Source organism: Geotrypetes seraphini, chromosome 11, assembly GCF_902459505.1.
Source record: "Geotrypetes seraphini chromosome 11, aGeoSer1.1, whole genome shotgun sequence".
Taxonomy (NCBI): domain Eukaryota; kingdom Metazoa; phylum Chordata; class Amphibia; order Gymnophiona; family Dermophiidae; genus Geotrypetes; species Geotrypetes seraphini.
The window spans coordinates 58944842-58958042 of record NC_047094.1 but is presented as its reverse complement, the minus strand read 5'-3'; the positions used below and the strand labels follow the sequence as shown (position 1 = coordinate 58958042).

The following is a 13201-nucleotide window of genomic DNA, read 5'->3' as shown; positions in this document are numbered from 1 at the left end:
GCACAGCATCAAAATCATGCATCATGAACAAATCACTATACTAAACTGTAATAATCTTCACTATAATGATCTTCAGTAAAAAAAAAAATGTAAATTTATCTACATAATGTGTTTCTCTCTCTTGTCGGCTTTTGACGTGTTTCGCTAGAGCTGCTTCAGAAAACCCAAATCTCCAGGGCTTCAGTTTATTGGTCTCACTCTATTCATTCACTTGACACTTATAAGAACATAAGAATTGCCGCTATTGGGTCAAACCAGTGGTTCATTGTGCCCAGCAACCGCTCACGCGGCAGCCCTTGGTCAAAGACCAGCGCCCTAACTGAGGCAAGCCCTACCTGCATACGTTCTAGTTCAGCAGGAACTTATCTAACTTTGTCTTGAATCCCTGGAGGGTGTTTTTCCCTACGACAGACTCAGGAAGAGTGTTACAGTTTTCTACCACTCTCTGAGTGAAGAAGAACTTTCTTACATTCGTACAGAATCTATTCCCTTTCAATTTTAGAGAGTGCCCGCTCATTCTCCCTACCTTGGAGAGGGTGAACAACCTGTCCTTATCTACTAAGTCTATTCCCTTCAGTACCTTGAATGTTTTGATCATGTCCCCTCTCAATCTCCTCTGTTCAAGGAAGAAAAGGCCCAGTTTCTCTAATCTTTCACTATACGGCAACTCCTCCAGTCCCTTAACCATCTTAGTCGCCCTTCTCTGGACCCTTTCAAGTAGCATCATGTCTTTCTTCATGTACGGCGACCAGTGCTGGACGCAGTACTCCAGGTGAGGGTGCACCATGGCCTGGTACAGCGGCATGATAACCTTCTCCGATCTGTTTGTGATCCCCTTCTTTATCATTCCTAGCATTCAGTTTGCTCTTTTTGCCACCGCCACACATTGCGTGGATGGCTTCATCGACTTGTCGATCATAATTCCCAAGTCTCTTTCCTGGGAGGTTTCTCCAAGTATCGCCCCAGACATCCTGTATTCGTGCATGAGATTTTTGTTACCTACATGCATCACTTTACACTTATCCACGTTAAACCTCATCTGCCATGTTGATGCCCATTCCTCAAGCCTGATTATGTCATGTTGCAGATCTTCGCAATCCCCCTGTGTCTTCACTACTCTGAATAACTTTGTATCGTCCACAAATTTAATCACCTCACTCGTCGTACCAATGTCTAGATCATTTATAAAGATGTTGAAGAGCATGGGTCAAAGCACCGAGCCCTGCGGCACCCCACTGGTGACGCTTTTCCAGTCCGAGTATTGTCCATTTACCCCCACCCTCTGTTTCCTATGATCCAGCCAGTTTTTAATCCACGTGAGTATTTCACCCTCGATTCCATGGCTTGCAATTTTCTGAAGTAGTCATTCATGCGGAACCTTGTCAAACGCCTTCTGAAAATCCAGATATATAATGTCGACCGGGTTGCCCTTGTCTATCTGTCTGTTTACTCCCTCAAAGAAGTGCAGCAAGTTCGTCAAACGTGATCTGCCTTTGCTAAAACCGTGCTGACTGGTCCTCATCAGCCCGTGTCCATCAAGGTGATCAATAATGCAGTCCTTTATCAGCGACTTATCTTTCCTGGTACCGAGGTCAGACTTACTGGTCTGTAGTTTTCCGGATCTCCCCTCGAACCTTTCTTGAAGATCAGCGTAACATTCGCCACCTTCCAGTCTTCCCTCATGGTGGAGCTAGGCAGTATGAGATCAATGAGATACTGCAGAGCGGAGGTGTGCATCATCACCAAGTGAAGCTGGGTTCTATATAAGAGGCTCCATTGGAAGATCCTAAATCTGCTAAATTCTGTAAAGATTAAATAATTCAACACAAGTAGCTGGTAAAAGCTGTTGGTCCTCAAGCATTTGATACTGTTCCTCATAGGAGGTTCATAAATAAACTAAGCAGCTTGAGGAAGGAACCCAAAAATGGTAAGGTGGACCAGAAAGTAGTTGACAGACAGGCAAAAGTGTGGTGTATTGGAGTGCCTCAGGGATCACCTAAGATTGATTCTGTTCAAAAATTTTGTGAAAAATATTGTCAAAGGGTTAGAAAGAAAAGTTTTTGCAGATGTCATGAAGATTAACAACAGATTGGATATCTGGGAAGTATGAGAAGTGATTTACAAAAATTAGAAGCAGGCTAATAGTTGGCAATTAAGTTTTAATGTGACAAATTGTAGACATAAGAGTTGCCATACTGGGACAGATTGAAGGTCCATCAAGCCCAGTATCCTGTTTCCAACAGTGGCCAACCCAGGTCACAAGTATCTGGCAAGATCCCAAGGGGTAAAACAGATTTTATGCTGCTTATCCTAGGAATAAGCAGTGGATTTCCCCAAGCTATCTCAATAAGGGCTTACGGAGTTTTGGGGCCTGATTCTCAAAACGGCATCCTGATTGTAGGCAGCGGTAGGTGTCCTACTATCATCTAACGGACCAATCAAGATGCATGTTTAAAAAAAAAAAATATATTGATGTGGCAAATGAAGCGCCTATGCACACCTATGGAGTCCTAACGCCGGCATAGGCGTGGCTTATGCCATTAGTGGCTTTAGGCATGCACAGGCATTCGTAGGCATGCACAGGAATTCGTAGGTCACTCTTCTTTGAACCTTTTCTAATTCTACTATATCTTTTTTGGAATATTGTTACTAGAATTGAATACAATATTCAAGATGAAGTTGCACCATGGAGCAATATAAAGGCATCATAATATTATCTATCTTATTTACCATCCTTTCCTAATAATGCCTAGCATTTTGTTTGCTTTTTTGGCCACTGCCGCATGTTGGGCAGAAGATTTCAGCACATTGTTTACAATGATACCTAGATCTTTTTCTTGGGTGCTGACCCTAAGGTGGACCCTAGCATTCAGAAACTATGATTTGGATTATTATTCTCATTGTGCATCACTTTGTGTTTCTCCCTATTAAAGTTCATCTACCATTTGGATGCCCAGTTTTCCAATTTCCTAAAGTCTTCTTGCAATTTTCCCAGTCCACATGTGCCAGGAATGCTCTTCCATGGGCAGTGGCTAAGGTGCTTTTTAAAATTACAGAATGTAATTGTATAGACAAATCATAAATCTACAAAAAACATTTAATACACTATGATTATTAAGAATTAGCTGTCTTCAGCTATTTGCAGCAGCTGTCAAAGACCCAGATATGAAAATAGCTTCACCATCTCTTCATCTCTTCATCCAACTTTTAGACAGATAAGACTTGATATTTATCTGTTCTCTTAGGCTTCCATGGCTGGTGTCATGATTGTTGCAGTGTTAGGGTCACATTGTGTCTGGGTAGGTAAAACCTATGTTTCAGCACACCCTGAAGAATTGTAAGAGGATCTTATGAGACTGGGCAACAAAATGGTAGATGATGTTTAACAGCGAGAGGAGCCTGCACAGACCTAACAGCCCGAGCCCCCAGCAGTGTAACTTCCCGGCGGCTCCTCTCACGATTGCCGCCTTCTCCGACGCAGGAGCGGCTCGTGAGAGGAGCCGCTGCAGCGTCTCTGAAGTTGAAAAAAACTTCGGCCCGTCTCCGTGCTCGGCCGTGGCGGGCTACAGCTGCCACGGCCTGCAGCCGCCGACATCCGCCTTGCCGTATTTTTGTTGTTGTTGTTGAAAGACGCGGCGGTGGCTCCTCTCATGATCCCCACCTGCGTCGGAAGTCCGAAGCAGGCGGGGATTGTGAGAGTAGCCACCGCTGCGTCTTTCAAAGAACCGTAAGCCGCGCATGCGCACTTCCTATGGGTCTCTACAGCTCACGGAAAACGGACGCACGCATAGGAAATGCGCATGCGCGGCCTAGCCTTTTATTATATTAGATAAGTAGCATAAAATCTGTTTTACTACTTGGGATCTAGCTAGGTATTTGGGGCCTGGGTTGGCCACTGTTGGAAACAGGATACTAGGCTTGATAGACCTTCAGTCATTCCCAGTATGGTATTTCTTATGTTCTATTGCCATGAGACGACAAGTATGGCTTCAAGTATCAAACCTCGATGCTAACATTCACATACCACTGTTTTTTGGAAAATCATTCCAGGAGGGATAGTCGGTTTGGCCAAGCAGTTCTACAAAATTTATTTTCCATTTAGATGCCAACTTCCCTCCAACACTTTGATTTCGCCAGGCTCACAAACATGATCTTAGAAGCTAGGGAGTCCCACATGTGAGAATATGCCTGCTTGTCCTAGGATAAAGCACAGTTACCTGTAACAAGTGTTATCCAAGGACAGCAAGCAGATATTCTCATATCCCTCTCACCTCCTCTAGTTGGCTTCTTAGCTTTTTTACTGAAATGATGGTCCTGCGAGCTGACGTCAGGCAGCAAGGCACTGGCACATGTGTGATATGGGTGGTCTTGAGACTTTTCAGTCTTTCAAAGTGACAGTACACTTTTGCATTGTCCATACCAGGCTCCGTGGATGATGTCACCCACATGTGATAATATCTGCCTGCCGTCCTCAAATAACACCTGTTACAGGTAAGTAAGTATGCTGTCCATGTGCTTTCATAAAATATTCTTCTATAATAATCCTCACAAAGCTCTTTCTGAAAGTTATACCTGCTCTGAGATGGGTGCAACTATGTACATGTATTCTGTGGTGGTAAGCATATATTTTGTTAAAAAAAGAGAAAAAAAGTATGCACCTTGTAATTGTGCCCAGACATCACCCCTGGGAATGCCTTCACATAGATCTTGTTGCATCTGCATTTTTATTAATGTTTACATCCACACAAGTTTGTAATAGCCATTTCCCACATGTCAACCATGCTTTACAATGCGAAAATGTTTTGTAAAATTACCTCTGGAATATATTATTAGTCAATAAAGAGATCATATTATAATTTTTTTTATATATATTATCTTTTTCCTGTTCAATAATGTGAACTAACATGGCACAAACACTTAATATTTTGGTCAGGTTGTTAGGACTGTTCCAGTGAAAACGTTTGCCAGTGCTACCTTCAGTTCCCTCCTGGATGTGCTATTGTCTACCTTCGTCTTCCTAATCCTGTCCATCACCTGTTTCCTGAAGCATTGGGGCAGCAGCTCCTTCCCACCTCTGGCAGCTATCATAGTGTTTGTGATGGCCATTCTCCTGGCACTGCTTTCACTCATCATATCCATCAGGTAAAAAATGGAAGGAAAGTTACATAGCTAATTGACCAATCTACTTTGTTTTTTTAAAGGGGGATGGTCCATCAAAAGATTTACACCCTAGAACACCCACAAAACATTTCTTTTCCATACTCAATGCAGACATAGTATTATTCAAAGGAGGTAAGGGATTTTCCTTTCAAGACTCTAAAGCAGGGGTGCCCAACGCGTCGATCGCGATCGACCAGTAGCTCAGGAAGGCAACGTGAGTCGATCGCAGAGCCCATCCCGGGCTCTGTGATAGACTTGTGTTGCCGTTCCGATCTACCGGGCCTATCAGCCTTCCTCTTCCCGACGTCAAAGACGCCGACGCCGGGCATTAGGCTTTTTTTGTCATTTCGGGGGCGTGGTGGCGTGGCGGCGGCAGCAGCAACAGCCTAAAAAAGAAATCATCCTGGCCCGGGTCGGTGTCATACTCCGGAACTTCTACCTCTTCCAGCAGCCCTCTCCCTTCTACCTGCTTCCGGCCACACCCCCTGCTCCGCGGCTCTCTTCAGCATCTCAGCAGCAGAGATCAACACAAGCTTCTGACGTCGGGGCCTAACCTCTGCGAGTCCCGCTTGTTTCAACTTCCTTTTTCCACAAAGGCGGGACTCGTAGAGGGAAGGCCTCCATGTTGGCAGCTTGTCTTGATCACCGCTGCTGACGAGTTGCTTAAGAGAGCCGCGGAGCAGGGGGGTTTTGCCAGGTGCAGGTAGAAGGGAGAGGGCCAGATGCAGGACTCGTGGGTGAGGGAGCAGAAGGGAAAGAGAGAGAGAGGGGAGGGAAACAAAAGGAAATATTTCATACTGGGCTGGGCCGGAGTGGAGGGAGGGTGGAAAGATTCTGGCTACAGGGTGCATTAACAAAGGAAAAGGGGGGAAAGCTGAAAATGGAGATAGTGATACAAAGAAGAGAAAGAGTAAGCAGGACCTACTGAATAAGGATAGAGATACAGAGGGGACATGAAGAGGAGGTGAAATAGAGACATAGAAGTAATGCTGAAAAAGTGTGTGTGTGGGGGGGGGGGAGATAAAGACATTGAAAGGGCAAATGGTGAACATGGGGTAAAGACAAGGACAGAGACAAATGAAGATTCTGAAAAAGTGGTGAGATAGGGATATAGGTGAGATGGACACAAAGAAGGGTGATGCTGGAAAATAGGTGGAATGGTAATTCTGACAGACACAGAAGGGAAATGCTGGATCAAGGAGAGATGGGGCTCAGGCTGGATGGAATGAGGAGAAATGCCTTGTTGGCCCGGAACTTCCTCTCCTACGTCAGAATTGACGTCAGGGAGCGGAATGCTGGTCAGCGTGACACTTCTGTAGGGAAAGCTTGGGACGGCGGTGGCTTGGGGGCTGTTCCCCGATGGCAGTGGCAGCAAACCGAGTGGCTTGGGGGAGGGCACGGAGAAAGAAAGAAAGGTGGCAGACAGGGAGACAGAAAGAAGGGGGAACAGGGAGACAGAAAGAAAAAAGTTGGAGGAGAGAATGAGGTCTGGAGGAGAGGAAACATACAGGAGGCTGAAAGAAAGGAAGAAAGATTGGATGCACAGTCGGAAGAAGAAAGTGCAACCAGAGACTCATGAAATCACCAAACAGCAAAGGTAGGAAAAATGATTTTATTTTCAATTTAGTGATCAAAATGTGAAGGTTTTGAGAATTTATATCTGCTGTCTATATTTTGCACTATGGCTCCCTTTTACTAAACCGCAATAGTGTTTTTTAGCGCAGGGAGCCTATGAGCATTGAGAGCAGCACGAGGCATTCAGCGTAACTCCCTGTGCTAAAACCTACTATTGTGGTTTAGTAAAAAGGGAGGGGGTGTATTTGTCTATTTTTGTATTTTGTTACTGAGGTGACATTGCATAGAGTCATCTGCCGTGACCTCTTTGAAAAAACCCGGAATATGAATAATTAACATTTTCTCTGCCTTTCAGTGTGCTTTGTGTTTTTTTAAATTTTATTGTTGGTAGATCATTTTGACTTAGTCATTATAAAAGTAGCTCGCAAGCCCATAAAGTGTGGGCACCCCTGCTCTAAAGCATTCAAAAGAAATCCACCAGAAGAGTTCCACACGGAGAGCAGAGAAGCAAAAACAAAAGCAGCTGATGATATTGAACAAAACCTTTATTCAAACAATCTTGATATCCAAGGTGCAATTCAAAAATTCCAATAGAAATATACACAGTAAATTGATTGTGGTATAAACCCGGCACAGTCTGTGTTTTGGTCAGGAATGACCTTCCGGGGTCCAGTACTCTATAAGCCACAAGGAATAGTATGCAAATGAGCAAATAAAATACTGTGTATGGATGAACGTTGCCGGTCGAGTAATGTAGCCTAGTCTAACTAGGCTATATTGCTCGAACGGCAATGTTCATTTATCTGTGTTTGCGATCACTTTCACTAATAATCGGTCTTTTGACAGTAAAGCATCTCCCATGTACCAGGACAAGCCTATTCCATTCTGAAACAAATGCCCCCACCCCCATCCCTCTAATCAGCTAAAGACAGTCAGTGAGGTTTTTTTTAGAGTTTACTGTTGCCAGTTAAATTCATCCTCTGAGCACAAGCAGGCATAATATTTTCACACGTAAGTGATGGCATCGATGGAATGGACACTATCAAATGCACTGTCGCTTTAAATCTGTATACGAAAAAAGATTCTTTCCTATATAACTTGCCGGAAGAACATATGCTGGCTGATATATAATTCACTTATGGTATACTACAAACCTAAAAGTGCATTAAGGAAATATAATATAATATAGGTCCTTAGTATTCACAACTCATATTGGGAACGTTTGTATTGTCAGAGTTGAGAGCTTATAATAACCCAACAGGGCATATTAAGCGTGATACATCCTTGGACCTTGTGTTTTGTGCTATGTGTTTGTGTGAATTCAACACAACAGTGAAAAAAAAAAGTTAAAAATTAAGCGTATAATCTTTACCAGGTAGAGTTCTCGCTAAATTTATCAAAAATTGTCAAAAAGTATGTCAAAAGAGGTCCAACCCCCTAATCCAACGCCCTTAAATAAGGGAAAAATCATTTGCCGTTCAAAGAGAAAACAGAGTGGTACTTATCTCCATTGGCGTATGAAGTATGCGTTGTAGGTTTGCCAGTCAAAGTCCGTGCTATGTATTTGGCTCTACAGAGCTCCATTACAGAGACGACAGCCTCCTTCTTCAGGAGCAACACACTGGGAAGCAAATGTTGACGCTGGGAGTGGAGAATCTTCAGTTAAATCTCAGGCAAAATGGTGCATGCCAGTGCCTTACCACCTAATGTCAGCTCATGGGACCATCAGTTCTTCATGTTCCGTAGAGCTGAGAAGCTGTGTCTTCTTCAGTTTTCAGCATGTCAAACTTTTATCTTCCTTTTTTTGTGCCTTCCTCTACTTATTTCTTTCTATTTTCCTCATAATTTCTTGTTTTTATTGTGTTCCACTATTTTACCTGACTTCAGTTCATTTTTGTCAATTTTTCATTTTTTGGCCTTTGGGCTACTCCTAGCTCTTTTTTCTTCTCAGGAATGTCAACCATTTTCAGTATCCTAGTTACTCGACCTTCCAGGGTCATTGAACCCTTTGACTTAGCATCGGCCATTTTCCCCTCCATGTCAGAGGGTACCAAGTGGCCTTAAGAAATGTTCTCGATGTAATCATAGAAACATAGAAATAGACGGCAGATAAGGGCCATGGTCCATCTAGTCTGCCCACCTTAATGACCCTCCCCTACCTTTCTCTGTGAAGAGATCCCACGTAACGATCCCATTATGTCTTAAAATCAGGCACACTGCTGGCCTCGATCACCTGAAGTGGAAGACTATTCCAGCGATCAACCACTCTCTCGGTGAAAAAGTACTTCCTGGTGTCACTGTGCAGCTTCCCTCCCCTGATTTTCCACGGATGCCCTCTTGTAGCCGTGGGACCTTTGAAAAAGAAGATATCTTCTTCCACCTCGATACGGCCCGTGAGATATTTGAACGTCTCGATCATGTCTCCCCTCTCTCTGCGTTCCTCGAGTGAGTATAGCCGCAACTTATCCAGCCGTTCCTCGTAAGGGAGGTCCTTGAGTCCTGAGACCATCCGGGTGGCCATTCGCTGGACCGACTCCAGTCTCAGCATATCTTTGCGGTAATGAGGCCTCCAGAATTGTACACAGTATTCCAGATGGGGTCTCACCATGGATCTATACAATGGCATAATGACTTCAGGCTTATGGCTGACGAAACCCCTACGTATACACCCTATGATTTGTCTAGCCTTAGATGAAGCCTGATGATCACCCCTAAGTCCCGTTCTGCTACAGTCCTTGCTAGGATCTCGCCATTAAGGGTGTAACTTTTGCATGGATTTTGGCTGCCAAGGTGCATGACTTTGCATTTTTTGGCATTGAAACCTAGTTGCCAGATCCTAGACCAGCGCTCCAGTAGGAGTAGGTCGTGCGTCATATTGTCGGACATTGAGTTTTTGACCGTTGCATTCCTGTCTACTACATTGCATAGTTTGGCGTCATCTGCGAATAACGTTATTTTACCTCGAAGCCCTTCAGCCAAGTCTCTTATAAAGATGTTGAACAGGATCGGGCCCAAGACCGAGCCCTGCGGCACTCCACTGATCACCTCCGTCGTTTCAGAGGGGGTGCCGTTCACCACCACCCGCTGAAGCCTACCTCCAAGCCAGTTCTCAACCCATTTTGTCAATGTGTCACCCAATCCTATAGAACTCATTTTGCTCAACAACCTGCGGTGTGGTACGCTATCGAAAGCTTTGCTGAAGTCTAAGTATACGATGTAATCGAATCATTTCAGGCTCTGACCCACATAATTGATGTTTCTAGTATCGGGACATTAGCTGTGCCCTCTCTCCGCATGCAAAAGAGGTCACTGAAAGCCCAAAAACTTTTCAGTACCACAGCATCAACATCGAGCATGGTGGAAGATTCAGAACCTGACATCGGATATCCAAAAGTTGAGTATCAATGGACAATAAAATAACAAATAATCCAGTGTCCCTACTTCAAAATGACAGTGCCACCAGCATCTATTAGACTTTGAATTATCCAACTTTTGCAAACGAACTGGGGTCCAAAAAATTCTGTATATAACAAAAAGAACCAAGTTCTTCTCATAGATGCTGACGTTATACATCTCATTCTCCCAAGTCCAAATCCATGGCCATTGCATAGCAGAAATATGCTGCTTTGTTTCTATACTCCAAATGTCTCTTAAGCTTGTTTTAGTTTTTTATGCCAAATATTCAGATATTAATTTGTACCACTTAGTGGCCTGATGCCCTTGAAAATCTGTCTGGAAACATAGACCCGGCAAGCTGTACTGATTTTTTAAGTTGCGCCAGTGGGGGAACTCTTTCTGAATGGCCTTTTTCAACTGTAACTGTAACTGTAAACTGACTTTGATATGCCAAATGATTGTTGTAACTGTAATAAATCTACCATTTTCCCGTCTGAAATTACATCATCCAGAGTACGTATTCCTGCCTGCATCCAATGTTTCCAGAGGATTTTAGACTAACTAATTTGGATCTTGGAGTTTAACTATAGGGATTGACACGTAGATTGTTGTATTGGAACAGGAGTTAAGGTATTTATAAATTTTAATGTATTCCATGTTGAATGAAAAATAATATTGTCCTTATATATTCTAGGAAGCTTGATACTCAAAATATGGCTAAGATGTAATGGGACAATAAACTATACAAAACTTAATGGTTATCTATTGATTAAATACGAAAAAAGGAACCATTCCTAAAAGTCAAAATGACTCATTTGTGGTTTTTGTTTTATTGTTAATTGTTAATTAAATTGGGATAAGCCTCAAATTATGGAATAATTGTCCCATTCTGGGATTTCTTCCAAGAGAAATAAATTATTTTCTCTTACTTCTGTTTACATCACTGGCATGAACCCCTCCTCCCTACCATAACTAAAAACATTAATTTGATATTAATTACTTTATTATTAATTCCTAAAATTATATTATATCTCCTAACCATATCTCCTTTTCCTAATTTTTTTTTAATGTTCAATATTTATTCAATATTCATTTCACTTAATTCCTTCATATTTAAATTAATGAATCTATACATCTTAAAAACCTTCTCAATTCATTAGTATTGCATGGTTGGGACTTATCATGAAAAAACCACACAGTTCATTTCAACAGTCAGAGCCTCTTCTAAATCCCGACTGATGTTAAGGATGTTAAATTTATCCAAATAACTTACTAGTTCTAAGTTAACCAGTCCTTCCAGTAATTTGGTAAAAAAGGGAATACTCGCAATGGGTCTATAATTGGATTTCATAGCGATTGATACCTTCTGGTCCTTAAGAATATTTGACCCAATTCATCAGTGAACAGTCCTTTAGTCAAAGAAAAGTAGCTCAATTAAACAGATCCGCTTTAAAGGTAAAAGGCATTTTTCATAATAATCAGAGGACAATCGTCCAATAAACAATTCGATTTAACATATTTATTAAACAGTTTTAAAAACTGTTGCCAGTCTGGAGGCTGGAAATGGTCCCAGAACATGATTGGATCTATGTTGGCTTTTGTGACCTGTTGAAGTAAATGATCTGAGACAAAAAAAATAATCAATTATTGAAAAAGATTTAAGAACTTGGGAACAAAACGTAAATTCTCGAGCATTCAAATGAAATATCCACCATATATCTTTTAATCCACATGTATGTATAAGATTATCCAGACCTAATGATTTTATTGTCTACTCGGTTGTTTATCCATTATTGGATCTATTACAGCATTGAAGTATCCACCTACGATTAAATTAGACATAGCCAATAATAGAATTGTTTGTTGAAGATTTTTAAAGAATTCCACCTGATTAGTATTAGGTGCATAAATATTAAAAAGCGTCAGAATATTTTTTCTTGAAGTCATATTAACATAGAGCCATTTACCCATTGGATCTGCCCGAAAGTTAGAAAATGTAGCAGAAATCTTATTAATTAGGATTGCCATACCTGCCTTTTTCCCTATTGCAGGAGCAAAAAAACAATGTTGTATCTAACCTCCTTCTAATTTAGCTGCCTCCATAGCAGATAAATGGGTCTCCTGTATAAAATAAATATCTGCTTGCTGCTTTTTTATTTTTTATTTTTATTTTTTTATTTCTTATATACCGCTATACCGTGAGGTTCAAATCGGTTTACAATGAAGATAGATTAAAAATATACTAAAATAAAATAAATAAAAATGGTACTTTGGATTTCCCTAGCTGTCCCGAAGGCTCACAATCTAGCTAAAGTACCTGAGAAAACAATAAATAAAAATAAAATAAATGAAATAAACTAAATTCCAGTCAGATAATAGGTTCTGATGTTAGAAGTTCATAAAGACGATATGTCAAGGAGCGAAAGCTGGTATGCTCCTTGAGCCCTGACGTATGCAGCCAAGCCAACACACAATATTTCAGCCATGAGGTTTTCCAGGAAGTAGTAATGAGTGCCAAAATACAGGCTAGTCATTTAGATCAGAGTCAATGCAATGCTAAAATGCAGGCATGTCATTTGGATCAGTTGACCTCTGCAACAGCCAGACAACCGCCACTATCATCTCGGTGTATCAGCTGCATTAAACGGTCAACTGCCACCATTCTCAGATCCGATATCTAGTATGGTATAGAACCCTGCTGGATCGGAGGAGGGGCGGAGCTGTGCTCTTAAGTCTCTGCCACTGCTTCTGCTGCCTGCTGCTGGTTTCGGTGTGGCCCCGGCGTCTCCTTGTGCTCACCGTTATCCCCTGCTGGATCGGAGGAGGAGCGAAGCTGTACTCATTAAGTCCCTGCTGCTGATTTTGCTGTCTGCCGCTGGTTTTGGTGCGGCCCCAGCATCTCCTCGTGCTTAACCGTTAGCCCCTGCTGGATCGGGGGAGAGGCGGAGCTGTGCTCTTAAGTCCCCGCCGCTGCTTCTGCTGCCTGCCGCTCTTTTCGGTGCGGCCCCGTGGGGTGTCTCCTTATGCTCATCGTTATCCCCTGCTGGATTGGGGGAGGGGCGGAGCTGTG

At 42.4% G+C, this 13201-nt stretch overlaps 1 protein-coding gene across 4 annotated transcripts in view; it reads left to right on the top strand.

Moving 5' to 3' along the window:
• ADCY9 (adenylate cyclase 9) overlaps positions 1-13201 on the top strand; it is a 256639-nt gene that overhangs the window by 167184 nt on the left and 76254 nt on the right. For all 4 annotated transcript variants that reach the window (XM_033964016.1, XM_033964017.1, XM_033964018.1 and 1 more), the window contains one exon: positions 4934-5142. In XM_033964016.1, the coding sequence (XP_033819907.1) occupies positions 4934-5142 (209 nt within the window). The remainder of the gene's footprint in view (positions 1-4933; positions 5143-13201) is intronic.